The following is a 12,429-nucleotide window of genomic DNA, read 5'->3' on the forward strand; positions in this document are numbered from 1 at the left end:
GGAGCCCAACACAGGGCTCGATCCCAGGACCCCAGGATCATGACCTGAGTCAAAGGCAGCCGCTTAATGACTGAGCCACCCAGGCGCCTTATCCCACTTTTTTAAGATGAAGAAACTGAGGAGAGGTGTCCTTTCTCATGTGTAACAAAGTAGGCAGAACCAGAATTACTGCTTGAAACCACTCTGATGCAAAATCTAATGCTTTACATTGTGAAGAGTAAATGTCTCCATTGTGGAACACATTTTTATAGGCATGATTATATGCTTTGGACCATCCTTTTTCCTAGGCTTTGGTCATATGTTGCTTACTTGAGTCAAAGCTGAGCAAGCTAACTCTTCCTCTCTTTTCACTCAAACGAGTGCAGATGTGGACTACCTGCTTAATGCTAATGGAAAACCTCAGCGTAGATGTGCATTTAAAATGTTCTTCCTTAAAAAAAAAATAAATGAAAATAAAATGCTCTCCCTTGTACAGTGGAGGAACAGTTAGTTAATCAAACTTATTTTTCTGCCACTGCAGTAGGATACCATAGATTTGAGATGGCCTGACAAAATAAGGAAGAAATACCAGTAGGGAGAGACATGCTTATATTCTTCAAGATGTTAGTAGATTATGCATAAAGATAACAGCATAAAATCCCTGGCTTTGTCTAACTTTGTCTATCTGGAGACATAACAACCATCTTTTGGGGTATAATCTTTTCATGATAATTTTTAAGGGACTAAACAAGAATACAGACACCGAGTCTTAGTTTATCAATGTGGACCAACCAATGGATAAGCTTACAGGAATCTAAATTCTACTATGCCATGTGCTTATGATAAAAAGTTTTGAAACACACTGATTTTTATGAAGCAGTTTCTCATATAGTCTCTCGTTTTAATGGGTCCAACAACCCCATGTGAGGTATTTTTTGCCCCATTTCACAGAGGAAGAAACTTAGATTCAGAAAAGTGACTCCTTCCTGTTACTCTCTAGATGTATGATTCCAAAGTGACTTTTCCAAGGTTATTCAGACAGTAAGTGGCAAAACCAAGATATAAATCTAGTCTCCTGGTTGACGTTCTTTGAGTACATGTTATGTGATAAGGTGTAGTGAGTACCTACTAGAAGATTCAAGCATCTAAATGACACAGGGGTACTTGCAAAGAAAATAGTATACATATTATAGGGCAATGAGTTATAAGCTGATGCCCTGTGATTTTACTGATTTTATCCTTCTAAGTGATTCTGATTCAGTATATATAGATGATTCAATAATTACATTTGGTAGAGGAAGCATACCAGCATATTTTTGGGCTTATAGTTGTAGAATCAAGCACCCATTAACATCTGCAGATTTAGAACAGAAAAAGCTCAGAATACCGAGCTGCTTCCAAGTTCCATGGAAGTAAGTTTTACCACGTAGAGAGCACTTGAAAACTTGACCAGTTGTGAATGTTGACATTTGTACCATTCTGTGTATGGGACATTATCAGATTGGTCTTTGTCCAATGAGTCTTTCTCAGTGATTTAAGAAGCATGTTTGAAAATATATGTAAATGAGTAGCTTACCTACATATGAGGAATTCCTGGATTACATTAGAAATTGTAGATGATTTGGTTTAACTTTATTTACTTAAAAATGGTTGGAAGATAACATACAATTGATAAGCATCATTTCTAGAGAAACTTCTGGAAGTCTTAAAAGACATTTTAGAAGACAGTATCGAGTGGTACTGCATATTGGATTAGAGCCTCCTATTTAGAGAACTGTGTCTCATTTTCAGAATATAAAAATGTTGAGAGTAAAATGGTCATACTTTGGACTCAAGGTAATTATCCAGTATGCTAGGTGTGGACTAGCATCTGGATATAATTTCAGTTACAGGTTAGGTTATTTTTTTGTGCTTTCAATATAAGGTTGCACATCTTATTAAAATTCAGAGTTACTGTTATTTTTTGGCCATGAGTATTAAAAAGTTGTGAATGTTTCAAAAGGATTTATATCTGCATCTGAAAACACCAATCTAGTGTTGAGTTGATAAGCTGCAATATTTGCATCCATTTCCACAGAAGCAGTTTAAGCATAAAATGCATTTATCAGATGGAAAAAGTATTATTATACTACAATTTGATGTTATCATTGCCTTGTTAATAAACATGCAGTGATGGAAAATGCAACTGTTCCAGGAGGAGGAAGAAAGAACTGGAGATTACTAAGGGGGTGGTAGGCTTACCCTGAAGGAAGAGAGAGGTGATGAGAGGTGAGAGATAAAGAAAACAGTTACACACTTGAAGAGAGTTCTAGATAAGAGAATTAGGAGGATAGGCTTTTAAAAATGGAGACACAGATAAAGAGTTTATTGTAAAATGGAGAAACAAAGATATCAAGAGAATGCAAGGTTTAAGAAGTGAAAATCAATAGCATTTAAATATAGAGAGTAACTGGGGAACAAAATGGAAAGGCGATCCAGTGCAAGAGGGAACTTCAGAGATACACACACACATCTGAGGCATGTGCACCCAAGCGCGCATGCGCACAAACACACGTACGCCTCTAAAAACCAAGGAGGTAGGAAAATTTCAGAACTGAACATATTCAGTGTAGGCAGGAAAGCCACCTGTTAGGTGAGCTCAGGTGACTATTTTAGTTGAATTTAAAGAGTTATGTTGTTGTTCACATTATATTATAGCCCAAGAAAGAGCTGTATGCATAGAAGAGCAAAGAGGACTATGTGATCCCAGATGCCACTTGGAAGAATATATTCTTATTCGTGCCGTAATACAATAGCATTTTCTGTATTAGAAATTGAATTTTAAGCACATTGTTCAAACACAAATATCTAAGGAAATTGTTCTAGAAACAACTGATCACTAAATTGGCCAGGGCAGGGATGGTGTTTTATTATTGCTGTGGTAAGTGCTGAATAAGCTGTATTTCGGTGTATAATGGATGCACATGGTTTCGTGGATGCAAGCATTGTGTATTTGTTTAAGGAGTTTATTACCATGAAAGCCTAGCAGCAACGAAGGAGAAATCAAAGGTCTTGTTCTAATTTGGGAACACTATTATGACACTGAAACATACTCATGTGTGTAATGGTTTAGATGTTTCTAAGACCATTTGTTAGCGGTTCTTAACTCTGGTTATATATTAATCAGTACTAAAAAATACTGGCGTCTGGGACTGTCCTCAAGAGTTATGATTTAATTAGTCTTTGGTGTGGCGCAGCCATTAGTATTTCTTAAAATTCTACCTGCTCCCCATTTGTGATTGTAATGTACAACTTGATTTGAGAACTTTTCATTAGAGGCATTTTATATGTTTATAACTTGAATATTGATAATGATTGTCTATCATCCTCATTATTAGTTATATTTCCTCAGCATGTTATGTCTTAGGAAAAAGAGTTCTTATCCTCTCATGTTATGGAATATTAATGGGTTTTGGGTGACTGACGCACACATTTTTTTTTTCTGTTGCTAATGGACAATTTTTGTGATATAGTTGGGGTTAATTTATTAGGCTCTAAATTTATCCTAAACCTTTTGATAAGGATCCTATGAAATATCCTCTGTTTCCTGGGTGGGGGGGGGGGGGGAGATGTTATGGAAAAATAGAGACATTTATTTAAAAGCATTGCAGATAATAGTAAATATGCTATCGAGGTAATTTTCTTTTAGGTAATTTTTAAATTTCCTTCAGATTGTCTTATTTGGACATACCATGACTAGTGCCATTTATATATTTTATTTTCCACTGAGGGTTGATTTGCTTTTCATGGGAATTATTGGGGTAAATTAGCAGTTTATGCTCTTCCTTGAACTTTAATAACAGTCGTATAGATTTTGCATCGGTCAGTATGTTGGTAAAGTTTTTCATCTGCAAAAGTTTAAACTATGGAAAGTATGAATTTAGAAGCTTTTACTTTGGTACTCTCCAGTTTGTCTTATCCAGTACCTTTTCCTATGTCCAGGCATTTTCAGATCTCACCTCATCCCAGTGTCTCCTGCGGATCTCAACTCTGTATATATCCACTTGAGCCTTAGCAGGGGTGGTGTTAATTGTTAATGGTCACTTTCAGGGCCTCTTGCGTTGTAATATAGGCCATAAAAACAGCACCAAAAAACCCCAAAACAAAACAAATAAGCCATTACAATTCAAAAGAATGAGGTAGTAATTGACAGGGACAAAAGCTGCTCTTTTGGGTCTAGGACCACATTAATTCACTAGGCATCACCTAGCCAGCTCTCCCTGTAATGATGGACCAAGGTATTTTGCAATTACTAACGTAATTCACTGCATGATGCTTTTCCTTCTAAGTCATTATGATTGTCTAGTATTGACATAGAAGTTTGTACTTTAATTTATAACTGGGATAAGGCATGTAATAAGCAAATTTCTTCATGGGAGTAATAACCTTTAGTATATTAGGCGAGCCCACCTACTGAGAGATACAGTGATTGGTCAGCTAATGTGCCTAATGAATCCTTATTCCTGTTTCCAGAGAGCACTGTCTTTAAAAAAAAGCCAAAACTCTGGAATATTGTTCATCTTTGTTAAAAAATATGTTGTGTAACCAGTATTAATTGCGTGGCTAATATGTACTCTTTGACATTGGTGAACAAAATAAACTAAGCCCCTACTTTTATGTAACTTTCATTCTGGGTAATCTCTCTCAAAAAAGTAGAAATAGCTTGGTTAATAACCATATTTAAGTAATTTTATGCTATTAAATCAATTGAAATGATAATATATGATTATAAACTGTGGGGACAAGAACCTTTTTTGAAATTTTTGATAACATCTGAAGATATAGCACATAGTAGTCAGATAGTAGGCATTTAATAAATATTCATCAGATGAATAAATAATTCCAAATGGTAGGTTATTGTGAATGAGCTTTTAAAATTATAAATTGCTCTACCAAGGAAGACATTCTTTTGTGGTTAACTACATAACTGCTTAACGGTCACCTGCCTAACTATTTAAAATATTCTGTCATTTTGTTGATGGATAAAACATCTAACCTAATACTCTGACCAATTGTTCTCAAGTCAGTCCGTTGGAGTCTGTTTGTCACATACAGTCCTTAGGCGTTTCATCAGTGGTGTTTGATTCATAATGGTTAAATGTTGGTTTGTTCTCCCTTAAGTAACTATTAGAAAACCTACTCTCATGAAATGATACAAAACAACCTTAGGAATGTGTAATAATACAAAGCATACTGAAAAATCCTCTTTTCACTTCAAAATATTCACTAATGTCACCATTCATTAAAAATAATACCAAACATTAAAAGTTTTTGGTGACTGTATTTTATTTTTAATTTCCAAGTTTTCCTTAAAAGATATTCCTTAGACAAAAAAGTGTAGGTTGCCCATGATTGTAACCGCTTTCAGGTTACTGCAGCAAACCTAAGGCAGCTGGGGGTGGTGTAACACCACTCAGCCTTCCTTTGCACCACTGCTATGCATGCCATATTCTCTCTTTTATCTGTGCTATGTTTTTGGCTCAAAAGGAGTGAGCTGAAGGCAGTTTAATATCACAGAAGCTGCTCTGTTCTGCACATGTGTGTGTGTGTATTCCCCAAGAAGATTCTAGAAGGGGATGTTTTCCCCGAATTCTCCCATTGCTTCCAGCCTTTCCAATCTCCTCAGTGATCTCCTCCCCACCCTTTCCCCTCACTCCCTCCAACAGGATCCAAGATAGCTTCTGCTTAAGAATTTTATGATCGCATTAACAGTATTTTGGACTATTTTCCAAACTTGAGAGATAATTTAGGAATGCAGATACCATGTATATTAGATATCTGTCTTTCACTGCAGTCATGTCTTTCACGGAGGAACTTTTGTTTCAAGGATAAACCAACAAAGAAACCATAAGTGAAATACAAAGACCCTTCCAGACAAAACAGATTTACAAATGCTTCAATTTTCTTTTGAGCAAGTTTCTTTTGAAAGGCTGTCTATTGCATGTAGTTGGTTTACATATTCGTGGACTAAATGTGTCAAATTTTAATGAAGGAAAGAGAAAATGAACCGAAAGAATGACCGTTGAAGAAGTACCTCTTACCTGGATTTAATTGTCTCTGTACCGCCTCCCTCCCCAGAAGGTCACTTCCATTATATAGCCCAGGCAAATATTACATTATGAAAGGGAGGTTTTTATGCAGGCTTCTCTTCTTGAAATGTAATTATCTTTAGGAACAATTCTTGAGATGCTCTGGGTGTTTCTCCGGTCCCAACTTCTCTCTCAGCGTATATTTATTCAGTATGTTCAATGACTTATACAACTTTTAAATACATGCTCTGAAATTTGGAATGTTTATACTTTGCAGTTGCAGATACTTTATCTTTCAAATTGCTCTCATGTATATAAATACAAATCTACCTGGGAATCCAAATTATGTAGTAAAATACAATTAATTGAAAATGAATCTGACTTTTCATTTGGTGGTTAGCATTTCCCCTTTATTCCTGGCAAGTTTTTTTCTTCTTTATTTTCTTGCTCTCATTGCACATGTTGATCCTTTTGAAAAATGAATGTTTGCCAAATCTAGTCTGAGTTGGAAGGGAAGGTGGGGGAGGGTGGATACTAAAAAATCTGACTAGAAATATTGGCAACTTATTCCCAACATAGAGGTAAGCTATATGCCTGGTTAAGCAGTTAAATTACAATGACACTGATTGATATTATAAATCATGCTTTGGGAAAATGAGTTTTTGAGACTTGTGACACCTAGACTTATTTTTCACTTGTATCTTAGGAAAAAAAAAAGTCAGCACGTGTGGAAGATAATAAACATCGTTTCTTCCTCTAGTGTGGCCAATTTTTACTTGTAACTTTATGCTGTACTCTAGAGACATGAAGCATATTCAGAACCTTGATAATTTATTTAAAAAATGTAGAGAAAAACTGTAGTAGGCTTTAGTTGGGGTTGGTTTTGTAAACGCAGAGAAAAAGATTTTTGTTTTTGTCTCAAAGTGCTTGATCTGAATCCACAGCAATGACCAAAAGGTTCTAAGTTTGGTTTGGATATGAAATAAACAACTTCAAGAATTTTAGTGGTTTAAACCATTTCTTATTGAAATGGTATTCCTTCACTTACTAACAACCTGCACTATTGCTATTCATGCGATATCTCTTTTATAGAGGTGTCCCGTGTATGTCAGTCAGTACTTGGGTCTGCCACTGTGTAGCCTACATGGCTGCTAATAAAGAATCTTCAGGAGGGCAAATCTTAAACAGCATTATCAAGTTTTAGGGCAGTGAGTTTGTATAAGAAAAATAAGGCACACAATAAAATTTGGCCAGCCCTTTCAGTATCTTGCCTTCACCAATAAACTGAAGACTTGTGAAAAATATGGCTTTGCTTTAGACACTCAGAGGAAATATTTAAAAAGAAATTAAACAAGAAACCAGGCGCCTCTAGGTAGAGTAAAAGAAAAACATTAAAATTTCATAATAGTTCTAGAATTTGCTCGATAAATCTACACTGGTATCAGAATAATATCCCAGACAATGAAAGTACTGTGAGCCCTAAGGTTAAGTGAGAGCTTGTAAGGAAAATTATAGCTGCACAAAAACATTGTAGACTTCCAAATTTTAAAGGCATTAAACATTAAGGATAAACACGTACTTTGCTCATTTCCTTGGATTAAGTATGGTATTTTAGAAAGGTGTGCACTTTCCCCATTATTCCCATGAAATTTTGAAAATGCAAATTTCGATCTGCATGTAGTCATAGAGAATATTTGACTTGTGTTTATTTGCATGGGTTAAAACAAACCAAAGTACTGAGTATAACTTATGGGAAAAATCTAATTTGTAAGTCTTTGTAAGTCTGTTTACATTTCAACTGAAATGACTTAAAAGTTAAGAATCAGACACTGTATCTTAGGGTATTTGTTTTTCAACCGTAACTGACTTAATGAGAGAAATAGAAATATATTTTTTCTGTTTAAAATTTTTGTCTATAAAGATCATTAAAGCTGGGCTGTCTCATCACCATTATTAAATTACTATAACTACTGCTTTGTGAGCTAGAACATATTTACTAGTGATTACTTCTCTACTGTATTTTATTCTACAAAGATCTGGCTGTCATTAAGAAACAACAAATTAACCTCAATTTACAACTCTTCCTTCTATTTTTTAAAAAGTAAATTTTAATAACTCATAAAAGCTAGAAATAACCTCAAATATAGAACTGAGGTATATGTTAATTTAGCCACAACCTGAGATTTACTACAGAAGTGTATTAAATGTGTACTATGCAAAGAAAGATCTAAAAGAGTACTATGTAAAACTGGTGGCAAAATTTTCAGTGTGCTGCTTGCAAACTGGCTCCCCCCCCCCCCCCAGGACTTCTATGCCCCATGTATCACTGTGCTCTGTTAGATGCGTGGCTATAAAATTGTGAAAATGAAGGCTTTTCTGGTAGCAAAAGGGTTAAGTTCTTTTTGCTTTACCAGTTTCAAATTACAATGAGAAGCCTCTTCTTTCCCAGCAGGGTTGTGCTTACATTACTCTTTAGATCTCCCTTGAAGAGGGCTGGTATATTTGTGCCTGCTGGAGGTGGAATTAACAGTTAGAAGGAGAAAGGGAGTGAATGGACTTACAGGAAGGTTTTCAAGTAAATTCAGGGAAACACATTTACTTGAATAGTACAACCTTGAGTCTTATTTTACACTAAGACGACACAAAAGACGTTAAAGTTATCACCAAGCTGCCGGACAAATATATATTCCAACACCAAGGTGCAGATCAGCATAGATCTGTGATTCAGAAATCAGGATTTGTCTTGGAAAGAGCTCAAGGGTTGAGAAGATCTCAAGAGCCAGTGAAGATAACTTTGGGAACTACAGTTTATCAGAAGATCAACTTTCGTTGATTCAAATACCAAAGGCCTGATTAGCATCAATTTATATAGGAATGCATAGGTCATCTGATCAAATACTATTAGCCTTTTTCTGCTACATCAATGCAGGAGAAACTCTTACCAACTGTGGATAATTGGAAATCCAAGTTTCAGCTTTCTTAGAATAACTACTCTTGACATATTCCCAAATATTTAAAATAGGACAGGAAAAATCAGTGAGGATGTTATGTTCAGAAATGTCACTGTCATGAAGAATAGGTAAATTTGTTTTTTCAGCTACTGGGAAAGCATACCTCCTAGGAACTTAGATTTTTTTTTTTTTTTTTTTTTTTTTTTTTTTTTTTTTTTAAGAGGACAAGAAGGACTAAAAATACCAACTTCTGCTTTTGGACAAAAATGCATCTGACTGTATTTCTACTTAGGAGTATTGTGGGTTTCCTCTGGAGCTGCTGGGTTCTAGTGGGTTATGCAAAAGGAGGTTTGGGAGACAATCATGTTCACTCCAGTTTTATTTATAGAAGACTACGGAACCACGAAAGACGGGAAATACAGAGGGAAATTCTCTCTATCTTGGGTTTGCCTCATAGACCCAGACCATTTTCACCTGGAAAACAAGCTTCCTCTGCACCTCTCTTTATGCTGGACCTATACAATGCTATGGCCAATGAAGAAAATCCCGAAGAGTCGGAATACTCAGTGAGGGCATCCCTGGCAGGAGAGACCAGAGGAGCGAGAAAAGGATACCCAGCCTCTCCCAATGGGTACACTCGTCGCGTACAGTTATCTCGAACGACTCCTCTGACCACCCAGAGCCCACCTCTAGCCAGCCTACAGGATACCAACTTTCTGAATGATGCTGACATGGTCATGAGCTTTGTCAATTTAGGTATGTTGTTCTTTTATTTGTTAAACTATGTTATTACTAAGTGGAAGTTTTTCTAATAGTAAAGTAGCTGCCTGGTAGGTGGTAGTGTTTATATAAAATCATTTTCTATAACTCTCTTCGGTAGCTTCTGTTTCCTTTCTTTCACTGATACAATGTAAAATTTTGCTTTAGGCAATAAAGTCATACACACAGGTACATATATTTAATTTTTTAAATATAAAAAGCTAAAATTAAACACAGTTGGGTAGTTTTGGGTCCTTTTAGATCTTGTTAAAATTTCAGTCTTGCTTTAATGTATGAATAAACAGGCAATAGTCTACAAAAAAAGGAAAATTTATGAGGATAGTTGTGCTATGGGCAAAAAAATAATACAAATAAAAAAGAAACAAGCATTTGCAGATTGAAAACTAAAGTGACTTTCTGAAACATTTTTTTGTTAGCAACTTAATAAACATGTAAGTATACGTTTATACGCTACCTAAAACTCTCATTTGGGTGAGTCAGCTACTGTGAAAATATCAACATGCGATTAACTGAGATAAAATAATGCTGTAAAAGATTACTATCAAAGATTTTCAGGGAGAGATTCTGAAACTGTGAAAAGTATTTTGGAAAAGAAGCTTCAAACTAACATTTCTTAACTTAATGATGAAAAGATATCATACCCATTTGATTATTTCCAGAAGCAAGAGAAATATAAAACATGCTATAATGGTCTTTACTTATGCAAAAGTTTTCCTTTTCCTTTTAGATAAGAAATGAATTGAAAAATTCTTTGATGAGCAGCATTATTAGAGAATAATTTTTTTTTTTAAATTATGTTTCACTCAATGCTGGTCCTTTCATGGTAGTTTTAAAATATTGACAATATCAAATGGTAAATTAATGCCCAATATTTCATCTCTCAAAAATATTAAGGAGTTACCAATTTAAAGAGACTTCAAAGGGCTGTAGTTTTAAAAAATGTTTTAGTAGAGGCTAAAGATGAAAATTCACATCTTCAGACATTCAAAAAGTAACAGTATGTAGTTAGCTTTGAAGACAAAATTTTATGAACAAATTTAATCAACTTGAAAGAATTAGAAACATTTTAATGTAAGAACTTTCAAAACTTTTGAAAACTGTAATCTGCTTTGACTTAAAATTGACGTTTTATTATACTTAATTAAAAACTTCCTTGTATAATGTCTCAAAGAAAATAGTCTTTGAGAAGTCAGATAGCAACAAATTCAAGTACATGAATGCTTTTATAAAACATGTTGCTTACTATGCTCTGCTCATTTGCTCTTAGCAATCATAGCATGAAGGATAAGGTGCTTAATAAATCATATTTCATGTTGCTAGAGACAAAGCTCTCATTATTAAGTTTTTTAGTAAGTCATCATTGGTTGCCCTAATCAGGTGTACTGGAGGCGTTTTCTTCTACATATAATTAACAGGTTTCATTTGGAACTTTCAAGCCATTAAAATATGGCTTAGTTTTAAATTAGTTTGATTGCTTTTTCCTAGTATAAGTGGTATGCTCTGTGGCTCATGGCATATTTTACTTTGTTGCAATTTCTAAAGTATTATTCAATAATTTAAAGGAGTTTTAATATTCTAATAGAAGAATTTCAATCTAGCTTGATTTACATATGCATAAAATAAATCACTGAAAAAATTAACTCAGGTCACCTAAAATCTAACAGGGCAGACTGTGTTATGTACTTTAAAAAACAATAACTCAGTCATGAATCTGTTCTAAAATATATATTTTATTGAAATCAAGTATTTTTATCATTCACAAAAGAAATGTATTTGTTTTAGAAAGGAATTAAGTATGACTTTTGAATCTGTGTGCCATTACTTTTTATACACTTACACAAAATAAGAAAGCCAAAAACAATAATAAACAGTTTTATTCAGTGACTTCTAGGGCTGTTTTTATCATTAAAGAATACTTACATTTTTAAATCAATGAAATTTTGGTTGTATTGTTTGGATTATACCAACAAAGCAGTTTACTAACTATACCATGAAACACAATTATTCATTTTATTCTAGAGAAACAATATCAGATATAAGCTCTAGAAGATATTTATTTTTATCATGCTTGAACTGCTGAATAGTGATTTATCCTCAATAATGAATCATATTATTTTTTCTTTATTTAATAATTCCAAACTAAATGTCTCATGTGAAATTACTGACAAATTGATTCTGCTACTGAGTTTTTCCAAGTAGTCTCTGAGGAAAATTGAACCACAATTTTATTTTATCCTTAGACCATGCCTTCTAATATATCCAAAGCTTACAACCAATCACTACTTAGTAAAAGGCTTTAACTTCTGTATTTCTTCCATAATAAAATAGGTCAAAGCAGACTTACAAAAGGTAAAAGTATAATACCATGATTAACTGCCCTAAGAATTTCAGTGGTTCTTAACGTATCATTCATTAACAAATAGTATTTTTTTTAATGTTCTTATAAGACTCAGGAGGATTTTATTTATTTATTTATTTTAGTGTCTTAAAAGATATGTATATAGTGGGGACTAAGGGCAAATGATCAAATTAGCAACAGGCAAGGGATTTGTATTGAGGAAGTCACCTGGATATTTAAATATGTGAAAAGAATCTGTTGACAGTTTCCATAATAAGCTTAATTACATTAAAAGGATATGGTAGCATCCTTT

At 34.2% G+C, this 12,429-nt stretch overlaps 1 protein-coding gene across 1 annotated transcript in view; it reads left to right on the forward strand.

Moving 5' to 3' along the window:
• The first annotated feature begins 9,210 nt into the window (after window positions 1-9,210).
• Window positions 9,211-12,429, forward strand: part of BMP5 (bone morphogenetic protein 5) — a 112,414-nt gene continuing 109,195 nt past the window's right edge. Inside the window, 1 exon segment of the mRNA XM_035728572.1 lies at window positions 9,211-9,754. Coding sequence (XP_035584465.1) covers window positions 9,265-9,754 — 490 coding nt within the window. The 5' untranslated portion in view covers window positions 9,211-9,264.

The sequence above is a fragment of the Zalophus californianus genome, chromosome 7, assembly GCF_009762305.2.
Source record: "Zalophus californianus isolate mZalCal1 chromosome 7, mZalCal1.pri.v2, whole genome shotgun sequence".
NCBI classification, from domain to species: Eukaryota; Metazoa; Chordata; class Mammalia; order Carnivora; family Otariidae; genus Zalophus; species Zalophus californianus.